The sequence below is a fragment of the Lactuca serriola genome, chromosome 4 (genome assembly GCF_051521515.1).
Source record: "Lactuca serriola cultivar US96UC23 chromosome 4, Lser_US96UC23_V15, whole genome shotgun sequence".
Lineage (NCBI taxonomy): Eukaryota > Viridiplantae > Streptophyta > Magnoliopsida > Asterales > Asteraceae > Lactuca > Lactuca serriola.
The window spans coordinates 300514436-300531753 of record NC_136411.1 but is presented as its reverse complement, the minus strand read 5'-3'; the positions used below and the strand labels follow the sequence as shown (position 1 = coordinate 300531753).

At 38.7% G+C, this 17318-nt stretch overlaps 1 protein-coding gene across 1 annotated transcript; it reads right to left on the bottom strand.

Moving 5' to 3' along the window:
- Positions 1-7927: 7927 nt before the first annotated feature.
- Positions 7928-10349, bottom strand: LOC145097202 (putative prolyl 4-hydroxylase 10). The gene is made up of 7 exons (XM_079034724.1): positions 10015-10349; positions 9836-9920; positions 9273-9370; positions 9010-9107; positions 8592-8721; positions 8314-8501; positions 7928-8223 (listed from the first exon to the last, which is right to left on the bottom strand). The coding sequence occupies exons 1-7, from the start codon at positions 10215-10217 to the stop codon at positions 8150-8152; spliced, it is 876 nt and encodes a 291-aa protein (XP_078890850.1). The 5' UTR covers positions 10218-10349; the 3' UTR covers positions 7928-8149.
- Positions 10350-17318: the final 6969 nt, after the last annotated feature.

Sequence of the window (17318 nt, the reverse complement as noted above, 5' to 3'; positions counted from 1 at the left end):
CGACCATCGGTAACGAACTCTGAAATCAATCCAACAACTCGCTCTTTGTTCTGCATCTCAGGTTGCACAGCCTCGGCCTGTGCCCCACGAATGGCGTCTAACACTGGAGCTATCACGGTCAATCTCAAACATACATCCCACAGCGGGGTGCTCTCCGCCCTGCGGCTCAGTGCATCGGCTACAACATTAGCCTTGCCTGGGTGGTACAGGATCTCACAATCATAATCCTTGACCACATCCAACCACCTTCTATGTCGCATATTTAGGTTGGGCTGATCCATCAAATACTTCAAACTCTTATGGTCCGTGTATATCGTACACCGAACCCCATACAGGTAGTGACGCCAAATCTTGAGGGCGAACACCACTGCCCCCAACTCTAGATCATGGGTGGGATATCTCGTCTCATGAGGCTTCAGCTGCCTCGATGCATATGCTATCACATGCCCTCTCTGCATCAGCACCACCCCCAACCCCAAAATCGATGCATCACAGTATACCACAAAGTCCTCCATCCCTTCCGGGAGGGCAAACACCAGGGCTTCGCATAACCTTTGGTGAAGCGTCTCAAAGGAGGCCTGCTTCTCGGGGCCCCATGAAAAAGCGACACCCTTCCGGGTCAACCTGGTGAGTGGCACTGCGATTTTAGAGAAATCTTTGATAAATCTCCGATAATAACCTGCCAACCCTAGGAAACTCCTGATTTCGGAGGGTGACCTCGGCACTTCCCAACTCATCACCGCCTCAACTTTGGCCGGGTCGACCGATATCCCTTTCTGGTTAATGAGATGACCCAGGAACTGGACCTCTCGCAACCAGAAATCACACTGGAGAATTTGGCATAAAGCCTCTCCGATCTCAGAACTCCGATGATCTCCCTCAAATGATCCTCATGCTGCTCTCTAGATCTCGAATATACCAAAATGTCGTCGATAAATACAATCACCGACCGATCCAGCATCGGCCTGCACACTCGGTTCATGAGATCCATGAACACTGCCAGGGCATTGGTGAGCCCGAAAGGCATCACCACAAACTCGTAATGCCCATAACGCGTCCTGAACACTGTCGTCTGGACGTCCTCATCTCGCACCCTCACCTGATGATATCCAGACCTTAAATCGATCTTGGAGAACCAAGATGCTCCCTGTAACTGATCGAACAAATCGTCGATCCTCGGCAACGGGTAACGGTTCTTGACCGTCAGCTTGTTCAACTCCCGGTAATCAATGCACATCCGGTGTGAACCATCCTTCTTCTTGACAAACAGGAAAGGCGCTCACCACGGCGAGCTGCTCGGCCGAATAAACCCCTTCCCCAGCAACTCCTGAAGCTGCAAGGATAACTCTTGCATCTCTGGAGGTGCAAGGCGATAAGGCACCTTAGCGATAGGCGCGGTCCCCGGAACCAAATCGATACTGAACTCCACTTGCCTCACATGAGGCACACCCGGCAACTCCTATGGAAATACATCCGGGAACTCACGCACTATCGGAACCTCCTCAACTGACCTCGGTCTCTCGGAATCCACCCGCGTATCCATCACATACGCCACAAAACCCTTACAGCCCTGCTGTAGACACTGCCTCACCCTAGCGGCCGAACAAAACGCTGATCCAGAACGTGTACCCTCGCCATACACCATAAGAACTCCCCCACTAGGGTCTCATATGGTCACCAGTTGTCGCTCGCAGTCGATAACCGCACCGAATTTGCTCAACCAGTCCATGCCCACAATGACACAGACATCACCCATCGCAATAGGAACCAAATCAATCGGGAACACAACACCGAAAATCTCGAACACGCACCCCCGGAGAACCTCCGTGGCATATATCACCCTCTCGTCAGCTATGGAAACTCTCAGAGGCCGACTCAATTCCTCACGACTAACACTGATATGCTGACTAAAAGTCAAAGATACAAAAGACCGACTCGCACCCGAGTCAAATAACACCAAAGCAGGTACAGAATTCACAAGGAAAGTACCTACGCGTAACATAATATAAGCATAATATCTCAACATCAAAATAAATACACGAAAGAATACGTACCAGCCACGACATCGGGCGCTGCGCGGACCTCCTCCACGGTCAACTGAAAGGCTCTCCCTCGTGCCCTTGGCGCCTCGGCCTTCACTGGCCGACTATCGGTAGCTCTGATGGCGGCATGGGCAGATCCCTGAGGTGCTCCCTGAGCTGATCCCCGCAACTGCGGACACTCCACCTTCCGGTGTCCTGTCTGGTTGCAGTGGAAACACACCGCAAACCCCTTGGGGCAGTCCTTGGCCATATGCCCCTCCTTGCCACACTTGTAGCAAGATCCCGCTCTACAGACTCCACCATGACCCTTGTCGCACTTCCCACAAGTACGGCCCTTCTGGCTCCCTGATTTGGGATCAGCGGGCTTGGCCCGCTTGGCTGCCGGCTGAGACTACGTCGGTCGCCGATCCCTCCCCTGAGACTCCGCCTCCTCCCTGGCCTGAGTCTCTTGCTCAATCTCCCTCTTCCGGGCATTTTCCTGAAGCTCGTAAAATGTCCGGTACGAGGAGTTCGCCATGAACTCCCGAATGTCTCACCTCAAGATACTCAAATATCGGCTCATACGTGTCTGCTCAGTGGACACGTGCTCAGGGCAGAACATCGCCCTCTCGTGGAACATCCTGGTAATCACCGTAACAGACTCAGTACCCTGCTTGAGGGTCAGAAACTCCTGGGCCAAATGCTCCCTCTCCACCTGGGGAACGTACTCATCTCGGAACATGGCAGTGAACCTCTCCTAGGTCACTGTCGCAAGCTCAGCAGGCGTAAAGTGCGCCGTCACAAACTTCCACCAGTCCTTCGCTCCCAAGCGAAGCTGGTTCAGCGCGAACCGTACTCTCAAATGCTCAGGAGATGAGCAAGTGAAGAAACACCCCTCTATGTCAGAAATCCATCTCATAGCCGCCACCGGGTCCTGGGTCCCATCAAACTCTAGCGGTTTTGTGTTGCTGAACTCTCGGAACAGCAACGCATCACCACCCTGCGGCCTCGCGGCAGCAATAGCTGCGGTGGCCGCTGCAACAGCAGCCTCAGAAAGAGCGGCAGAATGCTCGTCAAAGGTCTCAATCAACGTGGTCTTAATAGACCTGAACATCTCTGGTATCTCTGCCCTGATGGCCGCAGCCACCTCCTCATGGATGATCTGGCGGATCTCCTCATCACTGGCCCCACTGCTCTCAGGCATAAGACGTGTCCTCACCATGATCTACCTCTGAAATACAACATACGATAAATTAGAATCCATTCGAGCATACTCACACTCGACAACTCATTCCTCCTTGATCCTTGGTATTCCAAAGATTCTTACTTGGGTTGTACACCGCCCCGGTGCTTCCAGTAGTACGGGCCCAATACTACTGTCCGCACCGTATCAGAATACACCCCAAGTCCTCCTCTTCTGATCCCAAATTCCAAGTACTCTATCATGCATAATCCACTCTCTAACAGATCTCTCATAAGCCCCTCGCTGCTACCTACTCACTCTCAAGCATCTCATAGCAGCTCACCTCTCCCTAGGCTAAGGCATCACAAATCAGGCCACTCTAGTCCTAATATGAGTACCTAGCCTACTCTAGCATGAGAATACATCATATCAATATCAATATCACATAACATGAGGGTATTTTGGGAAATCATCGTTCGGGCACGGACTGATCGTACACACAACCCTGCTCTGCGTTTTTCCAAAAATCTTTTACTCTTTTTGAAAATACTTCTCAAATCCTCAGTTTGAGTTCAAATACGCCCGAATGTGTACTCGAATCCCTCAAACCAAGGCTCTGATACCAACTTGTAACACCATAAATTTCAAAAAAAAAATTCGCATTTTATAAAAACACAAATCATTTAACACTCATAAAAACATTAATGTTTGAAACTCAATCCATGCTATATAAAAATCCCAAGATCTGATAATATAAAAATCCCGTGTGTGTGTACTGATCAAGTCGGCGCCTTCCCACGGTCATCACTAGTACCTGAAACAAATAACACCAACATTGTAAGCACAAAGCTTAGTGAGTTCCCCAAAATACCACACATAACACATATTAGCCACTCGAGGCTATAACTCTGTGGGTCCGTGGACCCTACTCTGTGAACCCTCTGGTTCTATCTCTGTGAACCTTCCGGTTCCAACTCTATAAACATGCACAGCATAAATCACATAGAAATAATGCAGTACAACACATAACATACATATAGCATACAAATACTCTGTCACATAACTCTGATTACCTACTCAAGGTAAAGTATAGTGAGAAGACTCACCTCGCGTATCTCGGTAACTCGTAAATCCCTGAAATCACTCGTGCTCGATCCCCCGATCTATAGTCCTCCTATAACACAATATATCTCTAAATAACACTTCACAACTAAGGTTGACTAACCCTATCAAGTCAATACAGGTCAACACTGGTCAATGGTCAACGGTCAACTTTGACCGGACTCGGGGAGTGCACTATAGCGACTCGGCGAGTCTATACGCATCCACTGATTCCCTGGGATCCTCTCTCGACACGTCGAGTATTTTCCTAACTCGACGAGTTCCACCTGGCATGAGTTGCGGGGCCACCACGACTCAACTCGCCGAGTCTCAAGAACAACTCGGCGAGTTCCAGCTTGACTCAGTCCACCCGTCAACCCTCTCTAACTCACTGAGTCAACCCCTTAACTCGGCAAGACCACTCGTTGAGTGGTTATGGACAATCTTCATGCTACTCGCCGAGTCTGTTCTTCAGACTCGCATAAACTCAAACTCACTCCTGAGGTCAGATCCGTTCCAATAACTCATAGATCCAGTCCTTCCAAGCACATACATCACGTAAAGTTACTATCTTGGTGCTCATGCAAAGGTTCAAAGGCCTTATTTGATGATATGGTCTCTAGAATGCTATTCTAAGCTCATGGCCTCCATTAACACTCATAAAGCTTGAGGGAAAAGAGTCTCTGGACCTCTTTGGGTCCAGATCTAAAGCACCAACACGAGAATAGGCCAATTACTCCATGGATCATTCCACAAAGAAACCCTAACTCTAAGATTTACACCAAGGACTGAGAAAGGAACGAATGGTTACCTCAAATGAAGTCTCTGAGCTCATAAATCACTGGATTAGCACCCTCTTTGGTCTCCTCTTGCCTTGTTCCTCTTTTATATGCAAAAACACCCACAAATAGTCAAGGACCTTCCTCTTCTCTCTCACAAAACGCTCAAGGACTCTTTAGGGTTCTCTTTGGGGTTGGTGGCCGCAAATGACGGCCATAAGCCCCTTTAAATAGGTCTCATACCCTGGAAATTAGGGTTTCATTAAACAGCGTGGACTCGCCGAGTCCACCTTTTGGACTCGCCGAGTCCGGACGCGAACCCGTGCCCAAGCCGCGATCATACTCGGCGAGTTTGAGCTCCAACTCGTCGAGTCTCCTCACAAATCACCAAAATTATAAGAATAAATAATACCTGGGAATCCGGGCTGTCACATCTGAAACATTATGGTACGTAATTTTTAATTTTTTGTAGGATGTCGATATGTGACATAGTTTCACTACAACTTGTAAACCAAAACTAAGTCTAAAAATTATGGCTAGGTAGCAGCAGGCTTGTACAATATGATATTAGTTTGAAGGAACTATTTGTTTAGTTATGTCATATCTTATCTTAGTTTTGAGGAAAGAATTGGTTTAATTATGTTATATAGACAATTAATTACACGTAGTCAGTTAAATATAAGTGTGATTTGTGATACGTAAATAGCCTCATAGGTAGTTAAATGTTTAATATTGGTCACCAATACTTTTACTATGATTTTAAGTTGATTTTATGTTTGTTGGTCTAGACGTCTAGTGTGTAAGTTTGGGCTTGTATTTACAAAATAGCGAAGTAGTGGCCTTATGAAGCAGCTGCCTTTCAAAGTGTGATGAAACGTAACTCATGCATCTCCTTGGGAATTGACTTCAGATGTGTAGGCCTGACGAGTATATCGAGTGTTTAAATGAAAAAGTATGTCAAAGTAAGAAGCCAACTATGTTACACATCACATGAACAGTTTTACAAATCTCACCCATGAGTGCGACCACCACCACCTACATTCGGTGGTGTTGTTCTTCAAACACATGAACACAGACAATACACTTGAACACAGATAGATCATGTTATTCTCCTCAAGTTCGACATTTCGAAATCTACGATGTTTATGGTGTCGAGGGTTTTGTGGTGGTTGTTCTTATCTGGTGGCGGTGTCAGGGTCGGACATAGGTGGTTCCCGTGGTGGCCGATGCAACTCCTCAAAATTTTCAGCAAAAAGTAATTTTTTTTCGACAAATTTCCGACCTAATGTAAATTTTCCAGCATACCACCCCTAAAATCATATTTACTACCCCTGAGATTTTGTATTGCGTCCACTGCCACTCGGTGGTGGTGGTGCTGTGGTTTGGACATGCAACGTCGTCTAGGGTGAAGATAGGTGGAGTTTGACGGCGGTTGGAAGGTGGTGATGGTGGTATAGTTCGTCTGAAAAAGATGGGTAAAGATGAACACAATGGTTGTAGGACTTGGACTTGTATTGTCCAAGGTTTCTTGAAAGTTTTTTTTTTTTTTAGAGAAATGAAAAAGGAAGGAGATAAAGTCCGAAAGTTTTTAAGGAGAAAGAAATTTAAAAATCAACTAAAATTAAAAATCATTTAAGAAAAATATAAAACATAATAAAAATGAGCAAAGAACATCTTTTTACAAGCAAAATTGGTTAAAATATCACAAAGTTTTTGAAACCACGTTGACCAATCGTATAACTTTGTCTTGATTTTATTTATAATAAAATAGTTACAAGTTTCAATTATTATAATTAAAATATTATCTTATACTCCAATAAACTAAAAATACATAACATTCAAAAACATAGATGACCGACTTATAAAAAAAACCTCAAATGTAATGCTAATAAATTGTAAAACAATAAATTTGATATTCTTATTATTCAACCACACTAAAATAGTGTAAAAACTAAAAATAACTATAGTATCTGAGAGGATATAAATTATGTGAAAAAAAAAAATGAGTCTGTTGAGTAACAGAAATTTAAGACAATTTGATATGTTGAGTAACAGAAATTTAACACAAAATTTGATGTAAAAAAAGAATTTTTAGTATCGGTTGAAGATGTTCTTAAAGATATCTATATGTTGTCTTATATAATTGTATAAGACAATGATTTGTAGACCTAGGCTCCATTTGTCTTTATTTTTCCCTTCTAAACCAATCAAAATGCATGCAAGTATGCAACATTTTATCAACTATTCAACACCCATTAAAAGTTTTGGTCAAAGGCCATAAATGTTGTGATTGTTACACATGACATAACAATATCAACTATTCAACACCCATTACAATATCAGCTATTCAACACCCATTAAAGGCTTGGTTAATATTAGTTAGGGTCAAAGGCCATAAATGTTGTGATTCTTACACATGACATATGCATTAGATTAGACAGGCTTTTTAGGTTGTTTCTGATCATAAGGATGAAAAAGGCTTTCACATCTTCGAGATATTGAAAGCAAGTTCTTAATCCAGCTTTTGAATAATTTAGAAAAAAAAAATTGTAATTTTTATCTAATTGACATCATTTTAAGTCATGGTCCAACGCACGGCAAAAGTAGTACAAAAAAATATTTTTTTTGAAGCTACGAATTGATGGGGTAAAAATAAAAGAACAAACAACCCACCAAGTCTAAAGTATTATGGCTTCCCTTTTTACTTCATAAAATCAACAAAATAAATAAACAAAATATTACCCGTATGTTGAAAATGACGTTTATTTTTCACTTTATAATAAAGTTTCAACTTTGTCCAATTGATATCAGTCTCAGTAGAGTCTCAGTCTCAGTCCAATGCATGTCAAACAATACAAAACTGGTATATTTTGTCATGTACGTAACAAACGTGGCCTACATCAAGTTCAACAATCCTTGTCCCACCTTTTATGGGTGGGGACAAAACTCAAAAGCCACATTCAGTCCCATTGACATCAGTCTCAGTCAATACATGTCAAACACAGTACAAGTTGTTATATTCTGCTCAACACATGTTTTATAGATATACCTTTCTAAACCAAAAATTAAGCTCTATACTCATTGACACGGATCCATTTTGTAGCCGACCACTTGTTCCCCTTGATAACGGGGCACCCACCTACAACAAGAAATAGCAATCTACTTTCATTTCTTCATATTACAGTTGAAAATACAATGCTATAATTGGTATGTTTTTACTAATACTAACCATGTAGACTTGAAGCATCAAGAGATGCATCGGGTTTCATGCTCCAAAAAAGCAAAGCATCTCCCATTTTTGGTTTAACAGATAAACCTTCTTTCCCACATTCAGATAATTCATTCCACCAAGGGACTGCACTTATGTTTCCTTTTGCTGATGGGAATACGGTTTCACCCCCTTCTTCAACGTCTGATCTGTCAAATGATACCACAAGTAAAAAAAGATGAGAGAATTGGAATTGGAATTCGAGATTCCATTCCATCCAAAATTAAGGTGTGACTTACAGATACATTAGAACTGTAGCCATACGTTGACCTCCATTTTTGGTGTTAAATTCATCTTGGAAGTAATCAAAGTGAGGCTCATATCTTTGTCCAACTTCATAGTGGAGAACTTGTAGTCCTTCCCCATGTTCTGTATAAAAAATGGTTAAAAAGGTTTTTTTTTACTTGATGGAAAATTTTATAATAGTTCTCAAAATAGATAGTCATTTGTTATCAAGCATCGGTTTTGAACAGAAGGGTAAAACGGTCATTTACTCATATTCAGACAGTTCATTTAGTCCAGAAAAGTAACAAACTTTGTATCCAGCACTTTTTCTCAATGGGTAAATACAAAGTAACATTGCCTATATTACAACTAAAAGTGAAGGAATAAGTAATAAGTAACTTAAAGATTGATAATGTTGTGTGAAAAGCATACCTACAGGTAAAAAGGTGAAATCTGCAATCTTTTTTTCAATGGTCCGGATCGTTTTATCACGCCCACGTGCCAAAAATGTGCCAGAACTTGTTCGGACCCTAAATGAAGGAAGGGTGAAATCTTAAGGTATTTCAAATAATATAAGGATACTATATTAGTAACAAAGATAGTAAAATGCAACTTATGCAAGAAAGTGTGTTGGTAGTTCTTGCATTTAGCATTATAAAAACATGTGAAAAGGTCAATGAAGTAAATAAGCACACCTACTATCTTTGCTTTTGCCAGTTTCACTGTCAACAACAGTTGACTTCTCCATATGAGGTTTAGCAAGGTTGATTAGATACTCACATTCAGCCTGAGTCTGCCATGAGAAATGCACAAATTTCAGTTTGGTGAGCTTTTATAAGCTATTTTTACCTTTTATTTAACTTTGTCTGATCGATCAGGTTAGCATTAAAGCATAACTTTTTTGTAACCAAACAACAGGAAGAAAAAAAGCATCTTTGCTTGTAAAAGTAGAAGTGATAGAGGAGCTTCAATTATAGATAACTCAAACTCAAGTAAGCAACTAGCTCCTTTCCAAACCAAAAAGTTGGTAAACTTTGTTAGCAGAGGCAATGAAACCCAAGTCCATAGAACATTTTTGTATATAGTCAATTCTTCTCCATTAGTTTTTTCCCAAAAGAATTTGCATGTTCTTACAACATTACTAACATGTGAAAAGGTATCTGATTGTATAACTTCAATGACAACTAGCTCAAAACTATTTTATGCTTCATAACAAAATTGAAAGGGGATATACGATTTCAATAGAAAAAACGCTAACCAGAAAATTGTGATAAATAACAGCTCTAGGCTCCCATGAGATCACTTCAACCCAATGATCTGCAGTGTCGTCTTTACTCTCACTTCTACTTTCACCAAAAACAATGTCAGCCCAATTTGATACTAAACCAGATCACAACAATAATTTCGAACAAAAACTCAAATTAAACCCGATTTGACCTGTCAACAGTAGTATGGTGAACGATGGAGCTGAGATCATGAGCTTTCGGAGAATTGCTGGAACTGTTTGGAATTGAAAGAATTCCGAGAGCGAGAAGGATTAAAACGAAGAATGAACAGATAATTGCAATTGAGAATATGAGCGTCGAGGATGAAGATCTCCGTGAAGTACCCCGAAGTAAGGATCTCCCTTTTGACGCCATTTTTACTATTTGGAAAATACAGATCGCGAGAAAAACCCTAGAATCCTCCTGATAGAGAAGAAGACTTGCTGTTGATATATGGGGGAAAACCACGTTTTTCCAATCTCATGTGCTTTGATTCCAGAGTTTATAACACTACACGCACTTTGTTTCCTTTTCTAATTAAGGAATCACTTTTACTTTTCTCATAACATCAGTTTCATGTCTTTCAAAAAGGTAAACCCCTAATCTTACACGATATAACAACTGCTATCAATTAAACTAAGGGGATTCTTGTTAAAATAAAATAAAATAAAAATTATTATTATTATTATATTATATAATATACTAATTTTGAGTTCCTCTTTGGGCAGTTCTATGCTGTTATTGGTGGATTTTTTTATCTTTTTTTTTTATCTTTACTTATCGTTTACTATTGACGGCATAACCAATATACATGTGTTTTTCTCTGTTGACCAGTGGCTTCAAAAATGACACATCATCGGGTTGGACGATACGTGTTGGGCCTCCATTCTTCTTCATCATGACGTTGCCTCCCTAACCCAATTACACCGTCAATTGAGTCCAAGATAAGCACACACGTACACTTCCAACTTCCTCCATCATTTCACTACCTCTCTCGGCAAAACAGTTTTATGTTGTTATTGGTGGGTTTTTTTTTCAATGGGGTCCTTTTTTATCTTTACCTACTCTTTACTATTGACGGCATAACCAACACACGTATGTTATCCTCTGTTGATCAGTGGCTTAAAAAATGGCACATCATCGGATTGGACGACATGTGTTGTGCCTCCATTCTTCTTCATCATGACGCTGCCTCCCCCACCTAATTACACCGTCAATTGAGTCCAAGATAAACACACATGCACACTTCCAGCTTCCTCCATCATTTCGCTCCCTCTCTCAGCAAAACAGTTCTATGTTGTTATTGGTGGATTTTTTTTTTTCAATGGGGTCCTTTTTTTATCTTTACCTACTGTTTACTATTGACGGCATAACCAACACACGTGTGTTTTCCTCTGTTGATCAGTGGCTTCAAAAATGACACATCATCGGGTTGGACGATACGTGTTGTGCCTCCATTCTTCTTCATCATGATGTTGCCTCCCCCACCCAATTACACCATCAATCAAGTCCAAGATAAACACGCACGCACACTTCCAGCTTCTTCCATCATTTCGCTACCTCTCTCAGCAAAACAGTTCTATGTTGTTATTGGTGGTTTTTTTTTTGGGAAAACTGCAATAAAGTCACTACATGTTGGCCTCATAATCGATTTAGTCTCTATATATTTTTTTATTCAATTAAGTCTTAAATACCGGTAATCGTATTCAATTTAACCCTTTGACCCGGTTAACAGGTCATCCAACTTTCAAAAATTACATTTTTGGCCTAAATTTCAAATTTTATTACATATTTGGTCCAAAATTTACACTTTTTGTCCATATTTTAAATTTTGTTACAAATTTGGTTGAAACTTTACCCTTTTGCCAAAATTTTAGAATTTTGTTATGCATTCATCATAACTTTAGTTTTTTTTACAACTTTTTTCTCAAAAAAATGTTTCTAATATTTTTTTCTTTATAAAATCATATTTATACAAAAAAACGTATTTTCGCAAAAAAATCTTATATTTTCTATATAATAAATTTTTTAAAAAAATTGCATATCAAGTATCTAGTTATAAAAATATATATTTATTAAGTATATAAATATATACAAATATTTTTTTATAAAAAAATGTATACAAAATCGTATTTTACAAAAAAAAATGTATACAAACACATATCACATATATATATATATATATATATATATATATATATATATATATATATATATAAGGAAGAGTTATATGGAAAACAAAAAAACCCTAAAAAACTCTAAAAATCATAAAATTGCATAAAAAAAATACCTAGACATCACAAAACTTTTTTTTGACTTTACACATCAAAAAATCGCAGTTTTTTTAAAATTTCGCTGAAAAAAAATAAAAAATCAATTTTATTTTTTGTAAAATTTTTCTTTTTTAAAAAAAAATTTGCGATTTTTTGTTAAAAGGTGCGATTTTTTCAAAAAAAAATTTGTGATCTCTAAGTATTTTCTTTATGTATTTTTAGGGTTTTTTGTTTTCCATAGAGTCTAATTCTATATATATATATATATATATATATATATATATATATATATATATATATATATATATATATATATATATATGTGTGTGTGTGTGTGTGTGTATATATATATATATATATATATATGCACACAAATAGGTGTGTATCTATATTTTTTTTATAAAATCGTGTTTGTTTATATTTTTTTATAAAAACATGTTTGACTAATTTTTTATATAATACGTGTTTGTATACATTTTATAAAATCTCGTTTGTATACATTTTATAAAAATGTGTTTAAATAATTTTTTTATATAATACGTGTTTGTATATATTTTATAAAATCATGTTTGTATACATTTTATAAAATGTATACAAACACGTATTATAAAATAATTATTCAAACAAATTTTTATAAAAAAATTGTAAACAAACACGATTTAATAAAAAAACTAGAGGGGGAGCCCCCGCGATGCGGGGGTCGGATTAAACGTTTTTTGTTTGTTGTTTTCTCTTTGTTGAGGGGATGGAACAGATGCGAATGTCCTCTGTTATACGTTTTTTTACAACTAAGGATGAATACATACTTGATTGGTCTTTCTTATCTATTTTTATGTTGAAGAGAGTTAGTAAGGTGACAAAATTTTGACTTTATGTCAAAAACCTGACCGTACCGTTTAGTATCCGACAACGGAATAGACAATTTCCAGGAGAAGAAAAGTTCATAAACGTGCTTCACATGTGGTTTGCTATGTGTGGGCATTACGGTTTATATATGGAATGAGAAAATAGACATAAACGATAGATTATATTTCTTAGAGGTGAATACAAGGCTGAACCATGGAACTGTTCATAAGCAAAGCATCAAAAGAGGAAACGATTTACAGAGATCATGGATAGTAAGATGACAAAAGAGTTCGTGATTTTGTTGTTGTTGATCAGTCTATGTATGGCTGATCATCTTCTGGAAGTGTTTTGAGTAGTTTCTTGAGCTCCTGGATGGTCGTTTCAGTTTCCTTCTTTAGACTGTAAATCGCCATGATTCTTTTTGATGCCACGTACGTACTGTTGTTGATGAGGTCCTTCATTTGTAGGTAGTTGGTGTACTTTGGCCGGCGGCTCATGTTCTCCAACAGTTTGTTCTTCATCTCCTGGTTGAAGTAGATATCGCTTTGGAGGTTTGTTAGAGCGGCCAACTCTTCCTCCGCCTGGCCAATCAGCATATGAATGATGCTTTCCATTTCAGCCGGTTTCATTTTGTGGGAAGTGGTTTTTGCTTTTCGTTTTCCGATGGGTAGTGTGATTGGATGTGGTGTGGAGATGTTATGGGGTTTATTGATTTATAGGGACTGTTGAAGACTATTGAGTGTTGAAGAGGGGTATTAAATGGGATGCGAAAGGGCGAAGGGTTTTTTGTGTACGTAATCGGCTTCAATCGATTGCTATGTGCATTTATTGTAGGTGATGTAAGGCTATATAGGACTGACGTGGTTGTTTAGATGTAGAAATGGTGATGTTTATCCCTTACATATTCTAATTTTTTTGTGAAGGTTTATATTTTTATGTCATTATTATGCAAAGATGTTATAAATTTTGCTGGTCTGTCCGTTTATCACGTTTGTTGTCATTTTGAAAAGAAGATAACTCACAATTTAGTTATTGGAAAAATGGTCTAATTATTTTTTATCTGATATTTATACAAAGTTGTTGTAATCGATGGTTTCTTTAAAAGTAAAAGATGTAATTTAACTTTTAAATATTGGACCCATTATAAAAAAAGTATCTGATATTTTTTATGTAATTTCATATTTGGAAAGGTAGTTGGAAGTGTCTTAATAGGGAAAAGTATGTAATGAATTCTTATATGATTTTTGTTAAATCTGAATATATATTTGGAAAACCTGTGCCATAAGCATGTAGTTTAATCTTTAGACCTTGGGGTTATTGGGTGTTGGCATGATTTTTGTTTTGTATTGAAGCTAGGATATTTGTTTTTGCGTATAAAATTTTTGTTTGTGAATAGTGTCGTCATCATTCATGACTGTCTTAAATTATGTATTTGGTGTATGTAAAAAATAAACAAAAGGTATATTTTTTTTTGTTTAATAGAAAAGCATACTATATGTGGGAAACCATCTAGATTAAAGACATATATGGTAACCTACTATTCGATTACAATACTAAATAACCCCAAAATCAAATATGTTTAACATATACTAACATATGGTTAAGACACCACGAGAATATTAGTTGTTGACGGTTTTAAACGTAGCAAAAGTCGAACAGGTTACAAAAGAACGAGGTGTCATTTTATGGGTGCCTGTTTATTTTTTCCGGGTGCATTTAACATCTCCTGAAGGCGTCGGCTCATCTGTAAGGTGTTAACCAACAATATCATAAACAGAGATTTAATGAAAGTGATATGTGTGTTTATGTATGTGTATGTACCGTTTGCAGTAAAAGTGCGGGTACGTGCAATATGTCCTCTGGTTGTGTCTGACATAGGGGGGCTGTGTTCCACTGCGGACCTTGTTATTGGAGGTTGTGATGGAGTTGTTGGAACAGCTGATTGTTGGCTTGTTATTGGTATCTCTATGTCGATTATGATGAACCGTACATTATCGTCAGTTGATGTTTTTAGCATTTGAATAGACATTGTTCTTTGTTTCCCCCTGTGCTGACTGATCACCACTGGTAAGGTCTTTCTGTCAACAACTATATTGTCGTCTACTGTATGCTCAGAGTCTGAATTTAGGAGTTTCCGAAATGATGTTTCAGATATGATTGTTGACATCGTGGCAGTTGGATTGCTTATCGTGACATGGAACTTGTGCCTACACGATGTTTTTATTTGTTATTATGTTTTGTAATACAATAGTATGTTGTAGGGTTACAGGTCGGTACGTACGTTAGTATGGGTTTTTCGATCTTTGAGTGTGCACTGCAGTACCATTGCGTTCCCCTTTTGAAGATTGGATCCTTACAGGTTGGACATATCATTTGACACCATTTGTCCTGGAACACAATGTCTGCAATGGATGCTTTCACTAAAAACGTTTTGTCTTGTATGTAACCAACATTGCTAGTGTTTATAACAGACGTGAAGTTATGTTTGAGCTGAGGGTTGTGTAGGTTTACCAGGAGTTGTGATCGTGATTTTTCTCTGATTTCCTTCAACTTGGCTGGTATCCCTGATGGTGTTATTGATGATCGATGTGGACCACTATACCTGCAATGTTGTTGAAGTAGATGTGATTCTTGTTTTTGGATTAAATGTATTTATATATTTTGGTTGGTTCTAAGTGTTTACAGATTCATCAATTCTGTGGTTTCTGGGATTTGTGGATTTACATACACATGCGTAGCATGTGAGGATCCGTGACGTAATGTTCCTACAATAACAATTTGAATTGTAATAAGTAACATGTATCATATTGTGGTTATGATATATCAAAAAATGGGTGACAAACATCCAGAAAGTGAAGGTTTTAGATTTGTAACTGCTACTACTGTCATAGCAGGGGGTGGCGTGATTAGACTCCGATTGAATTTCATAGGATTCGTAAAGCATTCTTTCCATAGATTTATTGGGACCTCATTGCCTCTAAAAGATTCAGAAATCATTTTGTCAGCAGTGTTGAGATGATTTTGTTAGGGTGATATATTACGTGTTATTAGATGTACCTGTCATCAGTTAGAATAAGAAGAACATACGGTTGGCCATCATGTTTTGTACAGTCTCTGATATTGGACAGCATACCAATGAAATCTAAAAATTTGGACAGATAAATGGTTACTTCCTATGAGTGAAACCAGTTTCGTATATTATGATAGTACCTGGATAGTATGGTGGATGTTCCCCAAGTTCTGTTAGCTGCGATTTAGAAGCAAAACGAAACCAAGTAGCCGGGATGGTTATTGTATTTGCAAGTGGTTTTATAACAGATCTGAGGCCAACATCTATGTAAAAATCGTTCTCCAATACCTTTTGATATTTATCTAATTCAGGGCAACTGTATTCTGATATGGTGTAACATTCCGATACATTAAGTACCGATTCTATGTATGACTGGTTCGTACGTTGTCCTAGGATCTGTATTGCATCTCCCTGTGGAAGAGAAATAATATGGTTCAAATTTTGATTAATCAATATGTGTTACACTTAATAAAAGATTGTCGTTGTTTTTTGTAACACCGTAAATTTCAAAATAATTTTTCGCATAAGATAAAAACATATTCATTTAATTTTCATAAAAACATCAATGTTTGAAACTCCAATCCATGACATATAAAGAATCCCAAGATCACATAACATGAAAATCCCATGTGTGTGTGTACTGATCAAGCCGACGCCTTCCCACGGTCATCACTAGTACCTGAAACAAATAACACCAACACTGTAAGCACAAAGCTTAGTGAGTTCCCCAAAATACCACACATAACACATATTAGCCACTCGAGGCTATAACTCTGTGGGTCCGTGGACCCTACTCTGTGAACCCTCTGGTTCTAACTCTTTGAACCTTCCGGTTCCAACTCTATAAACATGCACAACATAAATCACATAGAAATAATGCAGTACAACACATAACATACATATAGCATACAAATACTCTGTCACATAACTCTGATTACCTACTCAAGGTAAAGTATAGTGAGAAGACTCACCTCACGTATCTCGATAACTCGCAAATCCCAGAAATCACTCGTGCTCGATCCGCCGAGCTATAATCCTCCTATAACACAATATATCTCTAATTAACACTTTCACAAATAAGGTTGACTACCCTTATTAAGTCAACACTGGTCAACTCTAGTCAACGGTCAACGGTCAACTCTAACCGGACTCGGTGAGTGCACTAGAGCGACTCGGCGAGTCTATACGTGTTCACTAACTCCCTAGGATCCTCCCTTGACACGTCGAGTACTCCCCTGACTCGACGAGTTCCACCTGGCATGAATCGCGGGGCCACCACGACTCAAC

What these genes read in the sequence shown, in the direction of transcription:
- LOC145097202 (XM_079034724.1), bottom strand. Translation starts at nt 10,217, where the DNA reads ATGGCGTCAAAAGGGAGATCCTTACTTCGGGGTACTTCACGGAGATCT. An exon ending in TTTCACCTTTTTACCTGTAG is followed by an intron (nt 8,722 to 9,009) that starts GTATGCTTTTCA and finishes TTTTTTATACAG; the next exon opens with AACATGGGGAAGGACTACAA. An exon ending in TGATGCTTCAAGTCTACATG is followed by an intron (nt 8,224 to 8,313) that starts GTTAGTATTAGT and finishes TTCTTGTTGTAG; the next exon opens with GTGGGTGCCCCGTTATCAAG.